Genomic DNA, 17,283 nt, shown 5'->3' on the forward strand with positions numbered 1-17,283 from the left:
ATTGTTTTATTGTTAAATGAAAATGACATTGGTTGATTTTTTTAGACACCTCCATCAGTCTCGTTCATACAAATTAGGTTTAGAATGATTTGGCATAGAAAAATAAATTCTGGAATCAAGTTTGACTTCAAACATCTAAATGTTTGGATTCAGATAACATTCTTGAATAATATTCTATTTGACTCATAAGCATCGCATAGGAACTTTTCATGGAAAATTATATATATATATATATATATATATATATATATATATAATTCGGGTTAGTTCGGAAATGATAAGATCTGATATATACTTTCCTTCTTTTCGCTAATGAATTCCAAGGCCACATCATTTCTAATTCAAAACGTATTCCTTTCATGATGACCCAATTGGAAGTTAAAAAGAAATTCAGAATTAAAATTAAGATATGGAATAAAAAACAACTTATAATTCTCTCTTCCATATTTTTAAATACGAGAAAAATAAATAAAAAAACGAACTGTTTTCCCACGTGCCATGGTTGACGTCAGAATCTGAAGGATAGTCCTGTTATGAAACCGGTAGATTTGTGCTACGTGGCCTTCAGTCTTCATTAATGCTTACACAACTTTCACAAATGTTATGCAACTCAATCACTATCATAAATATCTCGATGAAGGTAAAATTCAATTACAAGAAACTTGTAAATGAAAGTTCAACGTCATCACATGGCCCACCTTGAGGTTTCTCATCGAGACTGCCATAGTTATTGTACATCCATATGCTTTTTGCAACTCAAAAACACCCTACAATGAATTATAAGCTGATTAATCCTCCCAAAGCATTTCGATGCCTCTCTCAAATTTACAAGGCATAAAGAATACAAGTATATGTAGATGAAACCTTTGTGTCCCCGTGAAACTGAAACTGAAACGAAAAATGGTGGCCACAGGATCAAACGGCCAGATCATTTAGATGTCATGGTGAACGCCCGCACCCGATCTGCAGCATTGAGAAAGGAGATGGCAACATGGCTGTGAGCCGTCTTTTTTCTTCTTTTTTTTCCTTCTTTTCAAGTAAATCTGCGGCATTGAGAAAGGAGATGGCATTGGTTATGCTCCCACAATGCCTGAGATCCATGGCACGACCACGGGTGCATTGGGGTGATTGTTCCTGTATGACTCAGAATACTCATCTTTGAAGTTCAACCGTGGTTTTTCAGCCTGCATTTGACAATATGAAAAGCTTGCGGATGAGAAAAAAAAGGAAGATTTGCATGTCAGTGAAGAAGTCAATTAAGCAAAACATGAACCCATAGCATGCCAGTTAAATTCAGACATTTTAGAACCTTCCACCAAATCAAGGTTTATTCTTAGAGGCACCTGCAACAACCAGGCTACAAGAAGCAACATCCTAAACCTCAAGATTAAGGTTGGATTCACTGGAATAGCAACTAAGAGTCCCTCAGCGAAGAAGAAGATTTTCCAAAACAAAATGTGCAGCATTTGATATTTGCCAAAGACAATGGGAAGTTAGAGCATAAGTTCCAATCAGGTTTAGATTACATAGCTAAACATCTACCCCAAACAAGGAAAATAATGAAAAGCAAAAAGGAGAGCAAGTTCTCCAGGATTTTACATAATACAAAGGCTTTTACAAAGTAATGTATATTACATCAAAAAAAAATAGAAGAAAGTTGTAATAGTCTCAACTAGTGCTACACGGAAATGAACAATAATAGGTAAATATATAACCTTTCTCAAAGAGCAATCTATCAGTACTCTATAAAAACAGAATTCACATGGTTCAGGCTTGAATTTTTACAAATATTATATTAAAATATTAATGGATCAACCTGTGTTGACTAAACTAGGATTCACGGTGTCTTCAGTGAACATTCAATCGGACAGATTGCTAGGGAATTACAGGCAATTGCAAGCCGCATGAATTAGAATGAGAAGTTTCTGACAAAAACCCAAATAATTAGGCAATATGGCATGCCATGTGGATACTAGATAGTGTGCAAATCATTAACCACCAGCAAGGAGCGACTTATACTACAAGAGACAAAGACCATATATCTGAAAGCACAAATCAGTATAAATAATATCACATCAGCTCTGTGGCCCTATGTAGGAAAGTATCCGTCGAAAAAGGGGTCACCACATGATGGGAAGTTCCTCAATTTCACATCAAACCCTGGTCCTCGCTATTGTTATCCCTTGAGAAGGATGTCAAGCTCTAAGAGTGGAGAAAATTGTGACATCCTCATAGCCATTTCTTTAATGGGAAATGAATGGATTGGATATCAAGTGGCTTATTATTTATAACTTGGATTTCAACATTTTGGGACATGTGGTTAATTCTCATTCTATAGACGTTATTAGAGCAGTAGGAAATTCAGATCATTATGTAAATGCTGCTTGAACCGGGTAAAAGCAGTTATCCTTGATGGGAAATTGACATAGTTAATTTTGTAAATGATGCCACAAGAGAATCCAATTATCAGGGAAATTTATGAGTCAACATAGGCTCAGATATGTCTCAAACTTCTATAAAGGCTGCTCCATGTTTCTCTCCCATATGCCACCAATAAACTTGTCAATTGTAATATTGTATTCTATTTTGTGTTTACGTTTGCTTGTTGAACTAAAAAAATGTCATAAGTTAGACAGTTTGCATTTCATTAAAAGGAAGAAGAATCTACAATTCTACAACAAATTATGATCCAATGTACACGAAGCAATATTGCATCAACGAATTCAGTAGTACCTGCTTCAGCCAGCACTCCTGATGTTTGTGTTTGTATATATCTGGTGAGTAGCACCCAAACTCTGATGGGCAGTAAACCCAGATATTGCACTTCATTTCCCCTGGTTTTGCATTTTTGGCCTGATCTAAGCAAGCCTGACAACAATCAGCAGCACTTTCTTGATGGTGGGTAAGCCCCCATCTCACAGCAGCTCCATCATAATCAGTATGAGTCTTTGCATGGCATTCAGGAGGAAGGGGTCGACCAGGAATAATCTCCTCTGCAAAAAGATACATTAAGAGACCTCAAGTTAGATGCTTGTAAATGTAATAGGAGTAAGTCCTAACCAACATATCTTTATAACAGCACAAGAGTCCTAACCAACATATCTTTATAACAGCACAAGACACATATGGGCTCATAAAATTTGCAGAGAAAAACTAATGTCCTATGAGGTTAAACTATTGAAGATAACGTAGAGATGAAATAAGACTGTAGAAGATTCCAACTGGTGAACAGAGTTACCAAGGTCCTGCTCATTTTCAGGTTTATCATTGTGTTCAGTGTGAACAACATCAGCTGGCAACCATAGACCAATCGCTTCCAATAACATTTGCCAATTAGACGCCAAGGCTCTTTTCAACATTTCTACAAAACAAAGGTGATACAATTTAGATTTATATATATATATCATATATTTTTAAAAAAATTAAATCATATTTCTGTTCATAGGCTTCCAACAGAGGCAGCATACTTGCTTCCTGAAAAGGGATGCTTGAATTTAAATTTGATTTTGAACTTGTCACCCTTTTAACTTCTTTAAGTTTTTCAACACGCCATAGGTACACTGCTTCTGCTCAAAAAAGAATGCATATAAGCTACAATTGAATTGAAAAATGTAAATTAGCAGATGCAGTAGGTTTGCTGGCTAATGTGCATGTCTGAAGTTAATGCAACCTGTCATGCGTTGGCTCTTAATATGGAAGTATGTCCCTGGAAGCATACAAATCCAGGATTTAGATTTAACTTTGAAACCTTCTCACTGCCATTGGTTCTCATGTGAACTGGCTTGAGTATCAACAGAATGTTTTGGAAAATTGATCAGACAAAGTTAGATACTGTTATCACAGAATTTCAATCCTAAATAATGGCATGGAACTCAATTTCACCTTGGACCAGTCTATACCTACCAGTATTCACCAGTCCAGGCATGAACCAGTATGTAGACCACCTCATTTTGGATGGTCCAGGCCGCTTATCTTGAGGAAGATAAGTTATATCCTCATTGACAGGAATGCAAATGAATCCTATTAAATCACAAAGTGACTAGTTGAAAGAAAGATATACCAGGGACATATATGTTAGTATCGTAAAGGTACTAAGTGTGAAGGGGGGGGTGAATTAGTGCCTTCGAAAAAAATTTTAATTTAAAAAATTTCGCTCAAAAAATATGTATCGGAAATGCATTTAACTTACAATGAGAATAAGGATAGTGAGCAACTAAATCAATTAATAATAATAAGAAAAAATATAAAGAGAAATACAAATCAGATTTATAGTGGTTCGGTCATCCTGACCTATGTCTACTCCCGATTCCTCTTCCCTCGAGGTCATCAACTTTCACTACCGATCTTTTTTTCAATGGGCAAAGATCAACTACCCTTGTTATAACCCTTTCTCCTTTTCACAAACTTAGGAGAGAACCTTTACACCTCTCTTTTACAAGAAAACCACATCTCCTTAGTATGACCTCTAAACTCAAAGAAGAAGAGACTCAACACTTTTCAGGAGAGTTTACACACTTCAAATCATAAGTTTTCAGACAACCACCATACAAGCATGAGTGGAGTATTTATAGACCCAAATGGTTTAAAAAATAGAGCAAAAAATTCAAATCCACGAGTTTTCGGGATATTGGCGATACTACTGCTTACGCCGGGCGATACTACCGTCGTATAGAGCTTGGGAATCTAGGCTTTGGCGGTACCATCGTCGAACAGAACTTGGGAATCTAGACTTTGGCGGTACCATCGCCTGCTTGGGCAGTACTATCGCCGGGATTCTCGAAAAAACATAATTTGTGCTTTCTAGCTCTCAAGCAATACCATCGCTTGGGCCTGGCGGTACCACCACCCAGCCTAATCTCAGGTCACTGAATTGGCCTTCCAACAAACCCATTTCAACCCTGGTTCAAGCCCAATGGGTTCCTAATCAAGTGGCATAGTTACGCCTCAAAACCAACTCAATTAGACTCTAAACGACTTCGATCAAGACTTAACTCTAATTATAATCATGAAGCCTTCGGCACGTTGTCCATCATGTCATCTGTTCATCCGGCACTTCATCCAAACCTCCGACGCATCGTTCCTTCCTTCGACGTATTACTTGGGTGGTACCATCGCCAAACAGAGCTTGGGAATTTAGGCTCTGGCGGTACCATTGCCTACCTGGGCGGTACTATCGCCGAGATTCTCGGAAAAGCACAAATAGTGCTTTCCAACTCTCAGGCGGTACCACCGCCCCAGCCCAACCCCAAGTCACTGAATTGGTCTTCCAACAGGCCCATTTCGACCCTGGTTCAAGCCCAATGGGCTCCTAATCAAGTTGACATGGTTACGCCCCAAAACCAACTTAATTAGACTCTAAACGACTTCGATCAAGACTTAACAACTCTAATTACAATCATGAAGCCTTCAACATGGTATCTGTCATATCATTTGTTCATCTAGCACTTCGTCCAAACCTTCGATGCATCATTCTTTCCTTTGGCGTATTGTCCGATCTATCAGTATGTTGACCTCCCACATCATCTGATCTTCTTGGTGCAATACCCGATCCTTCTAGCCCAATACCCGAACTTATGGCATGAAGTCCATCCTCCGACACGTCGACCAATCCTCCGACCCGACATCCAATCTTTGGCATGATGCTCTCCGGCCCAACGTTTGATTCTCCTGTTTCAACGATTTGTCTTTTGATGGTTCACGTCCATGATAGAAGTTTCTCCTGCGTCACTTATCTCAAACGCTTATTAGTCCATAAACTCATCAATTGATTTCATCATCAAAATCCAAGATTCAACAATATGTAGTTCAGTGATTGTTGAAACATCAAGAAAGTAAACCAATCATGACCTTGAACAAAAGCAAAGTTCCCTTGGAGTTGAAGTAGCTAGTCCTGAAAAGGAAGAAAGACTGTCATAGAAAGAACCAAATTATTCTTTTAAGAAAAGTTGATAAGCACTATTACATAGAACATGGAATGCTATTGTCATAGGACAGGTAATTATACAAAATATGCCTTTTAATTTGGCTTGTAGCAAAGTTTAAGCTACTCAAACCAATTGGTACATGCCAATATTTATCAGTCTATAGCCAACCAAGATGCAGATCGAACAATTTGTCTGTTTATGTTCAATATGAATTTCACCTGATAAGCTTACCATGCTAAACTTAAAGGATGATAAGTTTACTATCCTGTCACAAACAAAGTTGTAAACAGGGTGTTTAATGTAATGCTTATGTATGTCCATGTCTTTCAATTTTGTTCATGCTTTGCACAGCATGTAGAGGGCTAGCCACAAGCTTCACAACCCCATTTTGGTTAGCATTGGTGGCCACTTTAGGCTTGTAAATGAAAGTTATGTCATGTGGGCACTTGTGAGCATTTTTTATATGTAGTGAACCATCTTTGACCCTTTGTTGTGCGGTCGTTCAGAGCTTGTGAAGTCTATGGTTGTAATTTGTATTAGTTATAAAGTGTTTGCTAAAATGGTTGCTTGTAGATCCTGAGCGAAACACTTTCTCTAACCCATTTTCTCTTTTGTAGGTCCTAAGGGATTATAGGAGGTTTCAGGGAGGGTAACTTTTGCAGATGGACACGCAAGGGTGTTGCATGACTTAGGCAAAACCAACTAAGTTCATGACTTTGGTATCAGAGCGTGACAAGCATACATAGAAACACTTAGCATGCAAACATGGGGAACCTAGCGGGGCTTGTATGCGGATGATGGAATGTTCATAGTCATCCTAAGGCAACCGAAACTCAGCGCTATGGAGCATTGAAACTTTCTCTTCGGCATGAGAAGGATACGCCTGTAGGAAGCTGAAGTGTGCAGCAAGTTCAATATGTTGCTAGGCCTCAAGGGGTGCAGCGAGGGGGAGGCTGCATTGGCGAAGAGTCGCAATTTAGTAAATGCGTTTGCGGTGGCAAAACAATGCATAGTTTGTTCGGCAAGGTGGAGTAGTCCAAGAGGATAGTGGTCTCCGAAACTTCCCGAGGGAAGAATGCGAAGAGAGAAGTTGCTCCAACGGAACAGATATTCAGGAGGGATAAGTCCCGGCTCTCCAGAGGAAGAATCATATGTAACGGACCACACATGTTGAGATGGGAGTACCTCAAGACGATAACTCTATAAAGCTCAACGGACCGAACGAGCGACGAGGAGTCGTCGCATGATCTCATATGAGGTAATGTATTGGTGGACGCATTGCGAGATCATGTGGGGGAGCGACCCAAGGCAACACCAAATAAAGGCACACTTGGAGCTGATATGAAGATCGAACTCAACGAAGGGCTGACCTGTGAAATGATGGGCACGAGGGCCACCATCAACTCAATACAAATTGAGAAGTGGAGCAACTTGGGTGTAACTTAATGAAGTACCCAAACCGCATGAAGGGAGTCGATATAAAAGACGGAATATGGAGCGGAGGCACAAAGCTTTCCTTAGATAGAGGTCAAGGACATAAATACTTATAGAGGCAAGAGCAAGATCATGTCGTTCCATGGGTCCCTCTTTCTGATGAAGCGACTCATCCTGCATAATGTCAAAGATGAGGGAGCTTCGAGGCACATGCACCTTATCTCATAGAAGCATTTAATGGAGAAACTAAGGCGACTCAACTTGCGGAGGCGAAGTTAGGGTCAAAATGCCTTGTTACGTGGCAAGAGGACATAGAGGCAGGTACTTTTGAAGAATATGCCATAGTACTGTCATTCGAGTTGCCACGAAGAAAGCGATGTGCAGTAGAGATTGTGCTAGGGGGGACAAAGGCATATGATCCAAACAATGGTGCACCAATTTCAATGAAGTCGATGGACTTTGGGAGCTACTAGGCGAAGGACTGCCCTAGAGCTATGCTTCGTCCGTGTGTGACCCGAGAGCTGGTGGACGAAGATCGATTACCAAGGAAGCGAATATAATCGGAGGTGACAGAGGCCCTGCAATGTGTTAGCAGAAGCCACGCATGGAGAGATCACAGTCCGAGTTCACCTCACAATGAACAATATACAATGGAGATGTCACCAGGAGGCGACATGGTGCAAAGGATCGTGGTGAAACAATTCGAGGCAATGTGACACACACGAGACAAGTCCCGCGAGGGACTAGGTCATAAGAAGGTATGATCGAGAGCTACTAGGAGCTCTACTTCAGTGAACAATACGACAGCAAGAAGGGTTATGGACTCAAAGAGTGAATGTCATGGTACCATAAAGGCAGGTCTTCCGTGCGTGCATCGAATTTTACATCGGATAAAAGCCTTGGTCATCAACATATGGAGGCTATGTACCACCGAGAGGGAATTCCGAATGTAAGTACTAGTGAGTCCCATAGGGGGACTTGATCATGTAGAGGTATGATCGAAGTGGTTGGAGAATTGGACTGCTCCAGAGCTCATATTAGCTTAAGGGAGCCCTACAAGTTAGAGGACAAGGTCGAGCAAGCGAATGTTACTACCGATGAAGCTAAGGAGAACAGAATTGACGCAAGCCCTACGACATGATGGCGAAGACAATGTAAGGGAGTTGTAGTCTATCTTTTTATCGACCTAAGGGAATTGCTCGAAAAACATAGAGGTGTTGAAGCAAGCAATCGAAAGGGACGAGGAAGCGACGAAGAGTCCAAAGGAACTTAGCTATCCAAAACTAAGCACCGATTAGAATGAAGGTGGACTTGGAGGAATGCCACAGTGCCACAAAGGCAGATCTACCGATCGCAAAGAAAGAGATGCAAATGCAAAGCGACGAATAGTAGAACCATGGTACCGTAAAGGCGGGACTTCCGTGGAGTCATCAATCCTTTGCTCTCATGAAGGGAGAGCGTTGGTTGTGAAAGGAGCCAAGGAGGTGGAGAATGCATAGGCAAACTCCAAGTATCAAGACAAGGCTGAAGTGTAGAGGCTAGGGAACTTCGTAAGACCGGTGTCAACGAGCTTCTCATCAAGATAGTTGAAAGTGAAGGACTTTGGGGCGATGCAAGAGTGCTCGATCAAGGAACGAAGTAGGCAATATGCAGTGTTATACCTTTGCTACTCAGAGTAGGCAGCAGAGATGATAGAAGAGATGGTACAATCCCCAAGGCGACCAAAACTATCAGAGAATTGCCCCAAGTCGGGGTGAAATTTTACTCTTTTTAGGCAAAACTTCTTGCATTCCAAAAGTTCGATGGTAATGAGAAGGCGAATCACAGTAGCTAACCCAATGTAAAGAGTGCAAACACTTCGAATGCTTTGAAAGTGTGAGCAAAGAGCAAGCGAAGGCTAGCAACCAACTTGATGCATAAAGTACAACCCTCGATGAGGTAGGCGAAGTCAAGTAACCATTGTCTTTTCAACTCTTAAAAGAATGAGTGAAACCAAATACCCCAGCTCTCCTATTTATCCAGCAGAGGAGCTCTGCACAGGTTCAAAGACCAATCGAAAAAATCTAATGGAAGATAATAGTTGTCAAATCCTCACCAATGATGATTGGTGCTACTAAGAGTAGACTGTCCACTTCATTTCTCAATAAAATGTCAATCAAAAGCGGAAATGATGCGAAGCTAGTTGGAAGTGACAGCTAAATGAGAAAAGAATCGATAGGCAGATTTTGTGGAGGAAAGACTCCAAAAGCTTTAAAGTCTACGAGGCGATGCTCGTTAAGGCTCCAACAGGCATCCACCAAATTCAAGTGGCATGAGGCATTTGAGAGACTAGCACATAACAAGGAAGGTCTTTTCCTTTATCTAAAGGATCCGTAAGAAGCAATAGGGATCAACACAACTCAGCCGACCGTACACCAGAGTCAGAGTCATTGGCGAGTTGAAACAGCATGACGGATCAAAGTTCGACTACTCAACAACAACGACGGAGAGCAGCTAGGAGCCAAGAGGCGCATTGCATCTATAGCGGAAGATTGAAGACTCAGCAAAGGCAATGAGATGTAGCATCTACAAATGGTTCAACGAGGACATCGAAGAAATAAGTAGAGGAGAATGTTATGGACAAAGTTATAAACGGGTGTTTGATTTAATGTTCATGTATGTCTGTGTCTTTCGATTTTGTTCATGTTTTGCACAACATGTAAAGGGCTAGCCGTAGACTTGGCAGTCCCATTTTGGTTAGCTTTGGTGGCCGATTTAGAATTGTAAATGAAGGTTGTGTCATGTGGCCACTTGTGGGCATTTCGGTCTGTAATGGATCATCTTGGACCTTTTATTGTGCGATCGTTCAAAGCTTGTGAAGTCTATGGTTGTAATTTGCATTGGCTATAAAGTGTTTGCTGAAATGGTTGCTTGTGAATCCCGAGTGAAATGCTTTCTCTAGCCCGTTTTCTCTTTTGTAAGTCCTAAAAGACTATAGAAGATTTCGGGGAGGCTGTCCTTTGTAGACGGACACACAAGGGTACCACACGACTTAGGCAAAACCAGCTAAGTTTGTGACAGTCCGGTACCATTACTATTTTTCTTATTTTGATAATTAGTGTCACAGCTATATTTTTCCCTCTTTTCTTCTCTCGTGCACACATTGCTTTTCATTCACTCTTTCTCTCATGGGTAGCCTCTTCACTCTCCTTGGCCTCCTCCTTACCCAAATCATCGCCTCGTCTTACCGATGTGCCACCTCCTCTACTGTTGCCTTCTTCTGCTCCACCAGTTCTCTTCCTCACTTCTTCCCCCCTCTTCTCTCCTTTCTCTCTAATTAGGATGATACCAATCCATATCAATGTTGGTATGCCAATCCACACCTGTACTGTACCAATTCAGCCAGTGATTGATATCGACACCAGACCAGTATTTTAAAACTTGGCTTCTAGTATATGAGTCTAGAATTATTTGATTTTTTCTAGATCGCGGTATCCATTGTATACTTCAGTTGCTTGGTACATTAGATTAAGGATATTTCAATCTTCCAAATTCATCGAGTATGAAATCTATTAGGATCAAGAACAAAATTTGTTGAATTCTTTTATAAATATAGTATGTTCAGTGTTTTCAGCTTTTAAGGGATGAATCCCAGAGAGGGATTCTGATAAAGACTATATTTTGGTTGTGATCTATGAAAATAAATAACAATTATGTGATTGGGCTCCCAATTATGGTGAGCTGGATCACGTACCATAGTGATTCAGAATTCAAAGCAACATGAATAACTAGATAAAGGATTCAACGGCAGCAAAGCAATGCCTCCATCTATGCTGAAAAGCTAGCTTAAAGATATAGCCTATACTGGATGCCGGGTAAAAACTGTAGATGGTCAAAAGCAATGTCTGCCAGAAAATGTGCAAACTATGCTCTCAGAGTCACCTATGCCTGCAAAAATTGAAGATCCTATATGCAGTGCAAAACTTGACCAAAAAAGAATGGACTGTGTTTCTTGGTAAAATCCAAAGGAGTTGCAAAATAGAAGCTCTGATGTGGTTCATAACCACATCAGATCAGTCCAAAATCAAATCTAACGTATAAGATTAGACATCAATCAAATCTGAGATTGAAATACAAAGTCCCTGCAAAATCTAAGATGCCTTCAAATGCAAAATCAATCAATTTCTCCGAACTTTTTTTTTCTGAGTTCGTCAAAGCATTGAGTTCTGTACTCCAATGTATTAGTGACAACTTGAATCAAATATTCACAAGAAAAATGGTCGATCAGCAAATCCAATCATATGAAAGGACCACCCACCTCGTTGTTCTGTCACATTGTTATCTTTAACGCTTTGCAGCTTCTGCAGAATCTCATTGGCCAGCTTCTGCTTCACAGGTTGCGGCAACTTCAAAACCCTCTTCTCGTCTTTCAAGAGCTCCTTTCTCAGTTTCCTCACCTGTTCACATCCATAAAACAAAAACATTTTTTGTCAATCAAATCCTTATATAAGACTGATGAGAATTTGAACCTGCGAGCTTACCGCTCTAACCAGCTCCACGGGCTCAGCATCTCTTCGAACCCTAATCGACTCTTGTATCCTCTCAAGTTGATCCACTATAAATTCCACAAAACAACAGCAGCAGCGATTAGACTTAAAGATTTTCAATTTATTCGCAATGAAAATGCAAGTAAGCCACAAAACTAAGAGATTTGCCAACTATAGCAAGGTTACAGCAAGACAGGAGCCATCCTTGTACCCGAAAACGGATCGCTCGAGGAAACAAGGGAGAATGAGGTGTAGAACGTTCGGAGCACGAGGAGGGCCGCGACGAGATTAACGCAGCAAACCACGACGGTGATCCGCTTGAAGGAGCAGCAGAACTTGCCACCGCCGCCGCCCCTCCCCCACACTACCGCGCCCCTCGCCATCCCTTCACCGCCCTCATGACATCGTCGCCACCATCCGCGGTCAGGTCTCGGGCGTCGGTCGATTCGATCCTTTGCCTCCGAGTTCCGCAAAGGGAGAGGGGGCAATGGGAGATTGACGATTCGGGGGATCGCAGTGGGCCTTATTGTCGTCGTCGAGGAAGCTCGCGCTTTGGTCTGATGGAGACCGGCGAATGGAGCCCCAGCTTGAGAACCGCGGCCGAACGGGAATCAGAAATCCTCCACCATCGCAACCGAGGTGGTGTGGGTGGTGGCCGTCACGGACAAAATAAATGCTGGGGATTGGAGTTCAGCTGCCCCGATGCAAACACGCACCAATTTCCTCTCGCCCATTAGGACCACGACCGATGTCTATGTCTTGGGACCCCACCCGATGTCTACGTCTTGGGACCCCCAACCCGTTGTTTGAGCCGGAAATCGTGAATGGTGTCTCATTGGCTGACGGGAAACCAGAGGCGTGGAGCCCAGGGACCCACGTCAGCAGCTTGAATGCGAGAAAACCTTCCTTAGACATCCCAACACATTTACCCAGTCTACCTGCCTCGTAATTGGAAAACACAGTAGCGTGGCAGGTAGGGACAGGTGAAGTGCTCGTCGGTATACTTCGTTTTTGGAATGATTATTTTATGATAATTCGAAAGAATGGTTTAATGTACAAATTATATTAATATACAAATTATAAGGAGAATACAATCAATTTTCTCTGGGAATACCTTTTTTTTTTTTTTGAGCCTATGTTTCTCACTCTTCGATGTTTTAATTTTCGATGCCATATACGTTGCGCATATCACATTTGATATATTTCTCTTTCTTTCATGAAACTTTTATTTTTTTTGGAATTTTTCATGATCATATAATATATAACATACGGGTAGTAAATTCTTTAGGAATCGGATCTTTGTCCTTCAGCTCTGATGGCTCCGACCAATTCAAACATATATGTTTAGCGAAAATTAATCAATATCTTAATTAAAGGGATATCAGTTCCTCATGAATTTATTTTGACTGAGAATCCATATCATGAGATTCATTTATGGCCTATAGGACGTCGATGAGGTGTCATGTGCCCGTCAACTCGAAGTCTAAGGATACATATTAACGTACGTCAACTTCATGTTCCTCGTAGTAAATACAATTTTGGATATCATTTTCGTTATTTCTGTATAATGTCATCCAAGTAACATATAGCCTGCATTCAAAATATACAGCAAAAAAAGAATGTTATAGTTCTTGACACCTGTATCAGTTACACAAGTGATTGATGGGATATAAAGAGAAATAACTTTTGTATATGAACAAATACTAGTAGGCCATGATATGCAGCGGAATTAAATGAAATCACAATCAAATAGAACACTAAGATATATGTGGAAAACCCTTCCAATGTGAAGGGTAAAAACAACGAGACAAACTAGAGATAATTCACTATGAGAATAATGAATATACAAATCTCAATCTCTTACCCTAAACCTTAGCAATAATCATAAGAGAATAATTGGGATACAAGGATCACGTCACTGTCCACAATATCTAAAACCTCCCTAAGTAATCACAGCAAGAGTTTACTATAGATTTGATCTAACCTGAGATGAGAACACTACTAGATGATTGAGAATAGTCTCTCTGCATTGTCCTTGTTTTCTTCCCTTTCTTTCTCTTTTTTTCTGCCTTTTTCTTCTCATCTTTTCTACTACGAAGATCTCTGCATTGTTGCCCTCGTTGCTACCCTATTTATGCAGTTTTTGGTAGCTATCACATACCCCCCTAATGTTAATTAGGGTTAGGTTAAGAGGGGGTGAGATGTGGGCTGATAAAGCCCACATTGGGCTAAATATGGGCTGTCAGCCCAACAACCTCCCCCTTCAGCTCATAAAGGAGGCTGTCTCATTACTCCTCAATATGAAGCCATGTCGACCAGCTGTCGACATATCTCCTGTCTTTCTTTTGGTAAAGTCTTTATCAACATGTCTGCTCTGTTGTCATCTGTGTGAATTTTCTGAAGTTGCAACTGCTTCTCTTCAAATACATTTCAAATCCAATAGTATTTGACATCTATATGCTTTGACTTAGAATGAAACATTGGGTTCTTACACAAATGGATGGCACTTTGGCTGTCACAATGCATCACATAATTTTTCTGTTTCAGCCCCTATTCTTGTAAGAATTCTTTTATCCAATAATATTTCTTTACATACCTCTGTAGCAACAATATATTCTACTTCTGTGGTGGAGAGAGTAATACACCTTTGTAACCTGGATTATCATGACACAGCTCCCCCTGCAAAAGTAAGTACATAACCTGAAGTAGACTTTCTCATATCTATATCTCTTGCCATATCTGCATCTGTGTAACCTGTCAACACATGTGGCCCACCTCCAAAGCTTAAACAAACCTTAGAGCTCCATCTGAGATATCTAAAAATCCACTTCACTACTGCCCAGTGCTCTTTGCCTGGATTTGCAAAAAATCTACTAGTAACACCAACTGCATATGCGATGTCTGGCCTCGTACATACCATTACATACATTAAACTTCCAACTGCTGAAACATAAGGAACCTTTTGCATTTTCTCCTTCTCCTCATTACTTGACGGACTTTGCTCTGAGCACAACTTGAAGTGACATGCAAGAGGAGAACCAACTGGTTTTGCATTGCTCATACTGAATCTTTCCAATACCTTCTCAATGTATTTCTCCTGTGACAACCAAATCTTCTTATTTTTCCTATCACGGGAAATCTGCATACCTAGTATTTGCTTTGCTGGCCCCATGTCCTTCATTGCAAAAGACTCACTCAGCTCCTTCTTCAATCTGTCAATTTTAGACACATCTTTCCCAAGAATAAGCATGTCATCAACATAAAATAAGAGAATAATAAAATCCTCACCAAATTATTTGATGTACGCACAATGATCTAAAGCCGTTCTTTTGTATTCATTTTCTGTCATAAATGAATCAAACTTTCTGTACCATTGTCTTAGAGCTTGCTTTAGCCCATACAAGCTCTTCTTCAATTTGCAGACAAAGTTCTCTTTACTTTTGACTTTGAAGCCTTCTGGTTACTCCATATAAATTTCTTCCTCCAAATCCCCATGAAGGAAAGCTATCTTCACATCTAACTGCTCAACCTCTAAGTCCTGGCTAGCAGCAATACCAAGAGCAACACGAATAGAAGACATTTTAACAATAGGAGAAAAAATCTCTTCAAAGTCAATACGTTTCTTTTGACTAAAGCCTTTCACAACCAATCTAGCTTTGTACTTTGGTTGAGAACAATATTCTTGAGTCTTTAACTTGAAAATCCACTTGTTCTTCAAGGCCTTCATTCCATTTTGTAGTAGCACCAAATCATAAGTGTGGTTCTTCTGAAGAGCATTCATCTCTTTCTGCATAGCACCTAACCACTTCTCTTTCTGCTTACTTTCAACTGCTTCCTGGTAACTCTCTGGTTCACCTGCATCAGTAAGCATCACATACTCATCTATAGAGTATCTTCTAGAAGGTTGACGTTGTCTATAAGATCTTCTTAACTAAGGTTCTATGAGAAGTTGCTCTCCAACTTCTTCTTGCTCAACATGTCCTACAGGTAGATTAACATCAGGCTCTACATTATCTTCCTGCACATCTCCCCCATCACCCTGATATACTGAAGGAGTAATTGAGTCACAATCTGCTAATCCTTCTGCAGAAGTATTGGCTAGTGCCTTCTTCTTCAAATCTTGAAAAGTTTGATCCTCAAAGAAGACTACGTCTCTGCTTCTAAACACATTCTGTTTTTCTAGATCCCAAAGCCTGTAACCAAAATGATCATGTGAGTAGCCAAGAAAAATACATTCTTTAGTCTTACTATCCAGCTTAGACCTCTCATTGTCTGGAATATGTGCAAATGCATGACAACCAAACACTCTCAAATGCTTGTAGGAAATATCTTTCCCTGACCATACATGCTCTGCAACATCACCATCTAGAGCTGTAAATGGTGATAAGTTGATCACATCAACTGTAGTCCTCAAAGCCTCATCCCAAAACCTTTTGGGTAGCTTGGCCTGTGAAAGCATACATCTAATCTTTTTCATGATTGCGTAGTTCATCCTCTCTACAATTGTATTATGCTGAGGTATACCAGGAACTGTCATCTCATGTTGGATCACATGTATCGTATAATAATCATTAAATAATCATGTATACTCACCACTATTATATGATCTTATGCATTTTAATTGTCTTTCTGTCTCCCTTTCAACCCTAGCATGAAACTTTTTAAAGACATTAATAACCTGATCTTTTATCTTCAAAGCATAAGCCCAAACTTTTCTGAAAAAATCATCTATAAAAGTGATAAAATAAAGTGCACCACTTATACCAAGGACATCAACAGCTCCACCAGGAGTTTTAGTCCTTAAAGGACCACATACATCTGTATAAACACGGTCTAAAGCATGCATTTTTCTAGACAAAGCAGGACTAGCAAATGAAACTCTATGTTGTTTACCAGCCAAACAATCAATACAAGGGTTCAGATGTATACCTCTGAGATCTGGCAATACCTCTCTCTTGGAAAGAGCTTGTAGCCCCTTCTCGCTCATGTGTCATAATCGCTATGCCACAACTCTATGCTGAAGTCTTTTTCTGTAGCATTTAATTGCTCACCAGAAGCTTTAGCCTACAACCTGTACAAAGTATGACATTGCTTTCCATTAACTATAACAAAAGAACATTTACTAAGCTTTCATTGCCCTTTGTGAAATCTACTATCATAGTCTTCATCATCTAGTCTTCCAACTGAAATTAAATTCAATCTCAAGTCAATCACATGCCTCACGTCCTTAAGCACTAACTTGCAGCTAAGGTTGGTCTTTAAATGGATATCACCCATGCCTATGATGTCTGCTGTGCCATAGTTGCCAATCTTGACAACACCAAAATTTCCAAACCTATATGTAGCAAAAAACTCCCTCCGTGGTGTAGCATGATAAGAAGCACCTGTGTTAATCACCC

At 40.3% G+C, this 17,283-nt stretch overlaps 1 protein-coding gene across 3 annotated transcripts; it reads right to left on the reverse strand.

Annotated features, from left to right (window-relative positions):
* Nucleotides 1-601: 601 nt before the first annotated feature.
* On the reverse strand, nt 602-12,593 carry LOC135584200 (uncharacterized). Of its 3 annotated transcripts, none has more exons than XM_065161814.1 (7): nt 12,096-12,593; nt 11,879-11,952; nt 11,656-11,794; nt 3,468-3,566; nt 3,239-3,361; nt 2,734-2,993; nt 602-1,184 (listed from the first exon to the last, which is right to left on the reverse strand). In XM_065161814.1, the coding sequence occupies exons 1-7, from the start codon at nt 12,265-12,267 to the stop codon at nt 1,074-1,076; spliced, it is 978 nt and encodes a 325-aa protein (XP_065017886.1). In that variant the 5' UTR covers nt 12,268-12,593; the 3' UTR covers nt 602-1,073. The 3 variants fall into 3 exon arrangements, with proteins under 3 accessions (XP_065017886.1, XP_065017887.1, XP_065017888.1); XM_065161815.1 differs by having other exon boundaries at nt 3,468-3,560; nt 12,096-12,557; XM_065161816.1 differs by lacking the exon at nt 3,468-3,566 and having other exon boundaries at nt 12,096-12,557.
* Between the last annotated feature and the right edge of the window lie 4,690 nt (nt 12,594-17,283).

Source organism: Musa acuminata, chromosome BXJ3-8 (genome assembly GCF_036884655.1).
Source record: "Musa acuminata AAA Group cultivar baxijiao chromosome BXJ3-8, Cavendish_Baxijiao_AAA, whole genome shotgun sequence".
NCBI lineage: Eukaryota > Viridiplantae > Streptophyta > Magnoliopsida > Zingiberales > Musaceae > Musa > Musa acuminata.

Excerpts from the sequence above, each read along its gene's own strand:
- LOC135584200 (XM_065161814.1), bottom strand. The coding sequence starts at position 12,267 with ATGGCGAGGGGCGCGGTAGTGTGGGGGAGGGGCGGCGGCGGTGGCAAG. Across the intron at positions 11,953-12,095 it reads CTCGAGCGATCCGTTTTCGG|TGGATCAACTTGAGAGGATA; the intron begins GTACAAGGATGG and ends TGGAATTTATAG. Across the intron at positions 3,362-3,467 it reads CATCCCTTTTCAGGAAGCAA|AAATGTTGAAAAGAGCCTTG; the intron begins GTATGCTGCCTC and ends TTTGTTTTGTAG.